This window comes from Cajanus cajan, chromosome 6, assembly GCF_000230855.2.
Source record: "Cajanus cajan strain Asha chromosome 6, NIPB_CcT2T_4, whole genome shotgun sequence".
Taxonomy (NCBI): domain Eukaryota; kingdom Viridiplantae; phylum Streptophyta; class Magnoliopsida; order Fabales; family Fabaceae; genus Cajanus; species Cajanus cajan.
In genome coordinates, this window is record NC_138522.1 from 44,665,182 (window position 1) to 44,674,771 (window position 9,590).

General features: G+C 36.7%; 1 protein-coding gene across 11 annotated transcripts; it reads right to left on the reverse strand.

The window, feature by feature from the left end:
• Positions 1 to 1,776: 1,776 nt before the first annotated feature.
• LOC109818037 (Protein kinase family protein) lies at positions 1,777 to 9,249 on the reverse strand. 11 transcript variants are annotated; one of them, XM_020383429.3, is made up of 20 exons: positions 8,578 to 9,249; positions 8,219 to 8,350; positions 8,050 to 8,123; positions 7,875 to 7,944; positions 7,736 to 7,791; positions 7,559 to 7,630; positions 6,475 to 6,569; positions 6,299 to 6,365; positions 6,088 to 6,217; positions 5,790 to 6,008; positions 5,553 to 5,695; positions 5,293 to 5,467; positions 5,051 to 5,141; positions 4,779 to 4,936; positions 4,491 to 4,679; positions 4,217 to 4,409; positions 3,464 to 3,494; positions 3,288 to 3,377; positions 2,985 to 3,069; positions 1,777 to 2,117 (listed from the first exon to the last, which is right to left on the reverse strand). In XM_020383429.3, the coding sequence occupies exons 1-16, from the start codon at positions 8,662 to 8,664 to the stop codon at positions 4,350 to 4,352; spliced, it is 1,818 nt and encodes a 605-aa protein (XP_020239018.1). In that variant the 5' UTR covers positions 8,665 to 9,249; the 3' UTR covers positions 1,777 to 2,117; positions 2,985 to 3,069; positions 3,288 to 3,377; positions 3,464 to 3,494; positions 4,217 to 4,349. The 11 variants fall into 11 exon arrangements, with proteins under 11 accessions (XP_020239018.1, XP_020239017.1, XP_020239016.1 ...); XM_020383428.3 differs by having other exon boundaries at positions 3,284 to 3,377; XM_020383427.3 differs by having other exon boundaries at positions 3,284 to 3,377; positions 3,464 to 3,548.
• Positions 9,250 to 9,590: the final 341 nt, after the last annotated feature.

Below are 9,590 nucleotides of genomic sequence, written 5' to 3' on the forward strand. Positions count from 1 at the left end.
GGATTCCCATTAGGTCGAATTACATTCTGAAAATTTCCATGCCCCCCAAGGTTTTCTCTGTCATTCAAGTTCGCACTCATGGCTCTCGAAGGTATTCCCTCACCTAGTTTATCCCCTATTTTGTTTATCAATTCATACAGGGGAGTCATAATGTTATGCATTTGAGTTGACAACAAATTGACCATGTCATGATTACTATGGTCCATTTGCTGTCTAAGAGCCATCATAGCCTGGTTACTAATTCCAGTGGGTACGTAACTGCCTTGTCGAATTAACGAACCTTCCTGACTCGTTCCTATATGTTGATAGGGGTCTTGCATAACAAACCCATGCCGTTTGGTCCAGGATTATATCCCTGTGGGGATATATGCATTTGGGGATTAGGCCCTATCAAGGGTACTGGCATATCAGCATGTATAGGTTGGGTACTTCGCCAATTAGGTGGCATACCCCAAGGATACTCCCTCGTGACATCTACCAGTTCCTGAGTTACATTATTTGGCCTTGCTGTGTTTTCGAGTAACACAGAAGGAGACCTTGCCCCCCGGTCACATTAGTAGCACTATCAGGATTGGGGTTAGGCTGTTCTACATTTGCATTATTATGGCTTGCATTCGGATTATTAGACGTAGACATAGTTCTCCCACTCCTTAATCTCATGCAATTCACACACCTAAACTAGTCCAATTATGTTCTGAATTAAACGGGTCCCACTGGGCGTGCCAATTTGTTTACGGTGGAATTAACCATCAAATCCTGGGTTCTTTTTATTTAGACTAGCACACGAACGTATTTCAATTTAGGTGCTTTACTGTGTTATCGTGTTACCGAGAATGGAGAGTAGGATGAAAAAGTCTTAGCAACTACTTGTTTCGAAATGTTCTTCGATTAAAACAAACAAGCAATGTTCCCGCATGCAAATAACAATATGAATAGAATGAACAATGTATACATTCGCAATACAAATCATGTTCAAATTACATAATGTTCAAGCATTACAAGATTAAAGTCTATAACTACGTAATTAAAGGGAGAGAAGAGAAAAGAAAGACTACACTAATCCTACTCCTAAAAAGAGAAAAGACAAGTGGCCGAGAAGTAATCATACCCAAAGATGATTCCTTGCATGGAAACCATATGTGCAGGCAGAGAATGCTTCAGAATTTGGTTAGAGTATGAGTTTTCCGACCTTTGTAAAGGTACGTAATCCTTGTATTTATAGAACAATCAAGAGTGGTTACTTTTGTGCATGTACGCCTCTAACTCATAACCGCTATCCATTATGCTTGCTACGTGGTCATGAATTGTAACTTCCTTTAACCGCTCTTCCCACGTGTCTTTTGTTTCTTCGATTGATTTTTTGGTAACCGCTCTGGCTTAATTACCTACTGGTTCTGGGAGAGTCTCAACACTTCGATTATTCTCGAGTAATCCTTTTTTCTTGTTCGACTCTATCTCGAGCACACCCACGTGGGGTTTGTCAGGTTCTCAGCATGTGTTAACTTGACCTTTATTTTTCGGGCAGCGCTATCAATCCAACGTTTCGAGTGCCATAATGTCGAGTGGATCCAACACATTTGTAAGATGCTTCTTTAAGTTCTTGACATAAGAAAGTCAATACTCCAGGAATATCGGTATTAGCTGGCTCGTTCTTTTTGAAAATGACTAGTCATCTTTAATTTATTTGGTTGGAACTTGAGACCGTCTATTACACAGGATTCAACATTGCTAAAAATGAAAGTACACTAAATAAAAAATAAAACAATCAACCGTGAATTAAAAATTAATAATTAAAATTATAACCAACTTTTTTTTTTTTTTGATAAGCAAATTATAACCAACTTCAAAGTTTATTATATACAATTTATATCATAACTACTAATTTTTGAGCGGTTGTATACAATTTATCTTCCAAAATACATTTCTTCACTTTAAAAGCCACAAAAAAATAGAGAACAGGCGATAGAACCCCGAACTTCTCACCCTTCATGCCTCACTCGGAATAATGCACCCGCTTTCTCAATACCTGAATCGAAGGTATTGACTATTGAACAGTAGGATGAATTTATGTCAATTTGGACTTGTGCCTTTCCGTTTGTGGAATAGCCAGGGGACACCTAACCAAATAGATATCTCAATACATAAAATGACTTCACCAAATAAAGAGCATAAAATAGACTTTTGACAAATACACAGAAATTGACAAATACAGGGTATAATTAATTTATAGTCAATAAACTAAGGATTGAGGATTTCCTTTCCCACAGGACATTAATCAATATATTCCATTCAGTAAACCATCGTAACCCAAGGCAAGTTATCTGGCTCGGTTTAATTAGTATCCTTGTATCATTCCGAATAAGTTCACTCGAAAACCATGTCCTTGTATTTAAGTTTTCAACTAACAACAATGATTCCAAATCTAGATTTCTGAAAGAAAAAAATGTCCTATAACTTAAAAATGTTTCATAATGCTTTATAGTTAATTATTACATGTCCTTGAAATATTGCATTTGGGAAAATAAAAAGTCTCTCCATTTTGATACCAAAAGTACAACAAATAAAATAGTGTGAAACTTCAAAATTGGTTTCACAGCCAACATAGGACGCTCTTACTAGCAGTCTAGCACTCAGCCTAACTTTTTACGGGCTATTCCTTCCCTTGTAAACAAAAAATGTCACACTTTTAGGTGAAAAGACTTCCCTTAGAAATTTACATTACTATTTTTTTAAAATAAACCACCCAAAAAACCAAAGCTCCTATAAAAGCAAATTAGAGGAACTTTTATTTTCAAGGAGTTCATAAAAGCTAGGTCAATATTACCTAACATCTCATAGAGGCACAACTATTTCTCTACTAGACCTCCAATAGTTGTAGTAAAGTAACATTCAAAATACGACAATTTTGACAAATTATTAGAACATAAACTAACCATTCATCAATAAAATTGCAAAAAATTGAAAACGGGATGAGAATCACTTACGGCAAATAGTTCCTTGAACAGCTTCTGACTTACTTGACATATGGGTTGCTCCAGCAACATAATCATTGCCAGGACCAACCAAAATCTGCAAAGTTTCCACAGCCGCAGAAGTTAGATGTACCATCCAAACACTTGACTTTCAACCGAGAGCAAAAAAAATATAAAGTAGCATGCAATGTCATCATGCCAAATGAACATCAAATAGTTCATCTGTATATATTATATTATATCTAGATTAAACTAAATGAATGATTCAGCTGCTCAATACAAGTTGAATAACTAGCAGCAGAATTAAATACCTGCCTCATATGTTCAAGTAACTCGGGAAATACACAAATCAATAAAGAAGAGGTACACAAGTTATCTCCCAAGATGAGCTTCCATGATAGCCAACTTCTCAAAAAAATCATAAGTGCATCTTTCAATGTTCGGTGTTAGAACAAAATAAAATGAGCACCCAGTCATGTAGAAGGACTGACCAGGAGAAGCCTAACATGTAGACTTTGGATACTGGAAGCAAAAAATCGTTAGAACAAGAGGTGTAAATTTCAAAGTCATCATTACCTACACAAATAAATGGAAAATATTTGCAGCCTCTGAACTTTTAGAATGTAGAAACCACAACCTTCCAACTTGAAACAGTCATGGTAAGGTATTCAAAGTTAAAAAACTGACACTAGAAAAACAATTTTCAAAAAGCAAAACAAAAAAAAGCTGAAACTAAAGCATCCTCATCCTTCATTTCAATCATACTAAATACTAATCCCATTTAAATTTCATGAGATGTACCCACAAACTGAACAGCATTGGAAGGAAATTATCATAGAAAGACAACATCAGAAGCAATAATAATGATTAAACAATTACAAACCACTGTCAGAATATAAAACTTTCTGTTGGTCAAATCCAGACACCCATAAGTAGCTTTAAGTCAAAAGTGATAGGGATAAAGAGGACCAAGTACAAGGGTGCACAGCTTGAATTGCCCAGTTCCCACTGGAAAATCTTAGTTGCATATTTGCAAAATACCATCAATAAACAAAAACCTAACCTGTGCACATGCCTTCAACATAGTAATTACTGTTCAGATCTGTACAAACTTTATATCAAAAGACTCTTCCCAATTGACATAATCTAATTTTACTCAAGTATTTTTTTGACAAAATTGAAATACAGTGCACAGGTTTTGCATCATGATATGTGATGGTGACCATAAAGAGAGTTTAGCATACATCAATGCTGAACTGAATTGTTCAGAAAATTTGTCAGAGATGATCTTCAGTTCCCAACTAGGAAGATGTAAGAGCAAGCAGGATTGTGCCAGCAGTCAAACTGATGTCAGCCAGAAACCTCAATTTCAGCAGTTTATGACACTGTTCTCCCGTAACAAATAGATGCAATATAGAGGTTCTTTGCCCATTTTTCCTGCAGAAACAAAATATCAATTGTTAACATGTATGATCATGGAATGACAATTAATAGATGAAAATCAGATGCACTGTTTACCTTGACATGGGTACTAGGAAAAGCAGATGTGCGGAGTGTCTCCTGAGTTTCATCAGCTGGTTTTCTTCTTGGGACACTAAGAACAAATGCAGCTTGGTCCCAAGTAGCAGCAGTTGAGGTGATGCGATAACCATTATCCCACCTTCGATGAATGCCTTCACTGGGATACAAGAAATCAAGTTCCACAACCTGGCATTAAGTTTGGAGAGAAGAATAAATAGATCAGATGGATGTCTTCGGGGCCTCAAGGATTTCTAATCACAAACAATTTTTTTTAAAATGCAAGACCTGGTCTGAAAAACCAGCACCACGGGACATAACAATAGCCCATCTAGTGCCAGCAGTGGCCATAGCAGTGACATAAAATCCTTCTCTCCATTTTTTATTGATCCACTTAAACGGAAATGAATCGCTGACTTTATATGATTGCTGCAAGTATTGGGTACCTAAAGAGGAGCAATCCAACAATAAAAGTGAGAAGACGATTTAAACACAACCACCAGTCAAAGTATGCAAAACACGTGATTACATGAAGAATTAAAGACTTCAGGGGTATTAACCTTTAGACATTACAACCAATGAGCATCCATTACTAGCTCCAGCTATGGCACTAATGTAATAATTCTTCTCCCACTGTTCCATAATCCATTCCTATAAAAACAGATTCAGGAGTTTGTCAGCTTATATTAAGTTCAAAACAAAAAATTGTAAAATACAAAACAGAAAAAACCATAATAATAGTTACAAAAATGATAAACCAACATCAAACATAATGCCACAACCAAAACATAAACTAGCCAACCTTGTGAAGGAAGTAGGGAGAGAGTTCATAAACTTGTGCAGTGAAACCAGTGCCAGCATCCATAATGAGTGCCCAAAGATTAGAACAAGAAGCCACACTGCTTATAAATAAACCATCTTCATTTCCTTTAACAATATGTTGAGCCAGCCGCACATCAGCAACATTATAATGATACCTACACCAAAAGATAATCCTTTAGGTTCTGACATTTTAAAATCACTATTGAAAACTTATTTAGTTATTTAACATCAGAAGAAAACCTTTGCTTCATTGGTCGACGAGCATTGTAAACACTAATCCATTGGGTAGCAGGCATTCCCATTCGAACCTTCTTCTTCGGTTGTTCATCATCATCCTCTTCCATAGTCAATCGGCCCCGCTTATGTCCAACCTGACATATAAGCTACCAAATAATAGCCCAAAAATGGTCACTAAGAGTCAGACTTTAAATATGTAAACAATAAAACAGATTCTAAGGTAATAATAGCATTAAATACCTTCTGAGCACCCTCAGTGTTTATTGGCCTGATGTCTGGATTTGGGCCCACAATTCCATCAAAAAGGGATATATATTTTGCATAGTTTGGCTCTTCGTCAAACTTCAAATTCACTACATATTCAACAAAATGCCGGAATGGTTGAGGACAAAAGCAACATAATGTTTCTGGAGAAGTGGCCATCTTTTTCTTGCAGACAAGAAATCCTTTATTTTCTCCCTGTAACATTTTTTTTCATAAGAATCATATCTTCATTTACCATTAGTACTAAAATGACTATATTCGAAAAAATTATAACCTGATATCCTTGCCAAGGTAGCCGACCACGAAGAAGGAAGACAAGAGTGTAAGCAAGAGATTCCAAGTCATCTCTCCTGCTACCTGTTCTACCAAGATGAGCATGCACACTAGCATAACGAACTGTGCCCCTGTGGCAAGAATATACGTTACAAAATAATTCAAAACTTGGATGTTGGCTAAGGTTTATAGATATTTAACAAATAATTTACCTAAAAACATCTGGTCGTTGATCATAGTCAACATGAAGGCCAGTCGAACTATCACGCCACTGAGTTGCTAAGTAGATAAATTGGTAATGAGGTGAGTAGCCAGATTCCATGAAATTAGGCATATCTTCATTGACAATAGGCATATCAAAGCTTCAAGGGTAAAGTTGTGTACTTACCTAATCCAAGATCAACCAGAAATAACTTCTTTTCATCAGGAGTTCCAGGGGGTCCAAGCAAAAAGTTCTCAGGTTTTACATCACCATGCACATATCTGCAATAATGACAGCATTGATGAAATGTTCTTGTAACAAAATGTGATCAATGAACTACAATCCACATAGTTGCTGATAAAAACCATGCTAACTTAACATTAGTATTGAATGGTAAAGCAATAGTTGCTACCTAAGTATTTACTAACTTGGCACAGTATGATAGAGCAATAATTGCTATAGATTCAGCACCTCTAGGTAAAGTGATGGGGATCACTTTATAGATTAAAGTGCAGTTACAACAATTGTTTTTAATGTAAAGTTGAGGATTGTGATAAAAATAACACATGTATAACAAACTCTGAAATTAGTTACAGTCTTCACAGTTAATTTTTGAATCAATGGCTATTAGCACATTAACTGTGGAACCAAAATAAGTATTTACTATTTAATAATTAATAATTATGGGCAGGGACAGAACATGTAGATATATATAAAACATTGAATCAATTATCAATCAACCTCAAAAAAAGAGTGTGTGTGCACATTATAGATGGAATCCCACAGGTTTGTCCCATAGGCCATAATAAGTGGAATTTGGATTTATTCCTTACTTTACTTGCAGTCAGAACTAACATGGATTTTTTGGGGAGGTCTAGCTAAGATAAAAGGAATTAATTATGAGGGTGCAGTGGCCCCAGTCATCCTTGTCATGGATCTTCTTGATTATGGGTAAAATACAATTCAGAATGCTAAATCAAAACCAAGAACAGACTTCAAATTTAATAGTTCCCAAATCATTTATAAAAAATTTTAAAAAAAATGTTGCTCAAGCACAGAAATAAGATATGTTTCTCCTTCATCATGTTACCGAAAGACAATAACAAATGATTGACCATGTTTCGGTCTTGTGATAAACAGAGAACACCCAAACAATTTAACAATGACATATTGTGACAACAGTCAGGAATCATTCTGAATTGTAACCAATCAGTCAAACAAAATAAAATCCATAAATAAATCATAAATATGATCAGGAAATGAGCATCACCCTCTAGAATGCATCTTCTCTAATATGGAGATGGCCTCAATTGCAATACATGCAACCATTTCAGTTGACATCCTGAAACCCAAAAGGAAGAAGTAAAGGTTAGCTATTCAATATTTACTAGATCGCTGACAAAAATAAGATGCATTACATTTCAATAAATTTCACAGAGATACTTACGTGTGTGAGTTGTTATTCCAAACATCCCACAAACTAGGACCAAGCATATCCATGACCTGTATGTATCATTTTGTTTAAAAAAAATTCAGAGACAACCATAAGCCTCCATCCATCTATTAAAAAAATCATGATCACTTACCATAATATAGTAGTCACCTTGCCGTCCCTTGTAATGAACTCGTGGAACACCGTGACTACCACCCAATGCACTACAAGATATACACATGGAAAAGTTAGTTACATTCGATGGCCATAACAAAGTAAGACCCAGAAGAGCAACTTCATCCTGTGGGAAGAAAAGACAATCAACTCACTTGTAAACCTGCCACTCATATGGAGGTCCATAATTGCACCCCTTGCTGCTTCTATGCTCAAACTTTAAGGCTACCTACAGTAATTAGAACAATAGTTGATAACAAAAAAATTCAATAATGCATCAGTCAAACACACACTCAAACCATAATCAACATGCTAACACCATACCTCAACAGCACCAGCCCCACCTCGTTCACTAGAATTCATAGCTCCTACCCGCCGACCAACATAAACCTGCCCAAATCCTCCCTTCCCAAGTTTCCTATCAATTCTGTACAAAGGGGAACCACCAACTTGGACCTGTCGTAAAGAAAACACCCCCGATAGATTAAATTTCCAACACATGACAAAAACTGTTTTACACCAGCTCGCATGGTGTATTATCTCTTATTCATCCATCTAACGCTAGAAACAATAAGAAGAAAAACAAAATCTAGCACTGCTTGTCATGCAACCTATTCAATAACAACAACTAGCATTTCTTCGGAAGAGAAAAAAGAAGAAGAAAACCGTGAAACAGAAATCACCTTCTCCGGAATAGGAGCTGCCGTGCCTTCGTCATCAGCTCCCGGAGCCTTATCGGCACTGCGGCCACCACTATCGTACTCATCCATGTCTTCCTCTTCCAAAACCCTAACCAGTGACTGCTCCTTCTCCCTCTCCGCTCCCTGTTCGTCTTTCAACCTCCTGCCTCTTGCACCACGCACAGCACCGGCGTTCACAATTTCATCATCGGCGGCGATCGCGTTGTTCTGTCTCTGATTCCTCCTTGTTGGAGCGGCAGCAGCTGTCCTCCTCCGGCGGGCTCCGGCGGGCTCCGGCGGGCTCCGGCGAGTGTGGTTGAGTGATCGGATTGGGATTTGCGTTGTCTAAGAGGCGGTTTCTGCGTGGTCGGGGCCGCAGCTCAGGCATGGTAAGGGTGGTGGTGGTCCATGAAGAAAGAGACTCATGAATGTTCCAGAATCATCGATCAGTGTAGATGAATGAATAAACAATAATGATAACAGAAATTGAGAAAATGGCTTTGTGGATGGATACGATCAACCTGAGATTAGGGTTTGATGAGAGAGATCTGTGGAGGAAAATGAGAATGAGAGGGATTCTTTGCAGTTCTAGATTTCTAGTACAGAGACAGAGAAAGATAGATAGAGGTTAGAGTTAGAGAGAGAGATTTGTTATTTCATCTTTTCTAATTTTTAAAAAATAAACATTTTATACGCATTGCATTAGATTGATTATCACTTCTCCTACATAAATAATTGGATTATGACTTAAAATATTGTAATAATAACCACAATAAATTATGGATATTTTTGTTTTTTATTTTAATTTTCGAATCGTCATTTGTTTGTCTGACTGTAACTTGTAATTGTATGAACTATGAACTATGGAGTCTAGGAGAATGCACAGGTTTATCTATCCTGCTGACAATTCAATTTTGAGCTAGGAAAATATGTACCCAAACTCCATGCTAGTCCACATTTACAGAAAAATAAATAAAAGATATAAATAATAATAATATAACATATGATGCAATTTA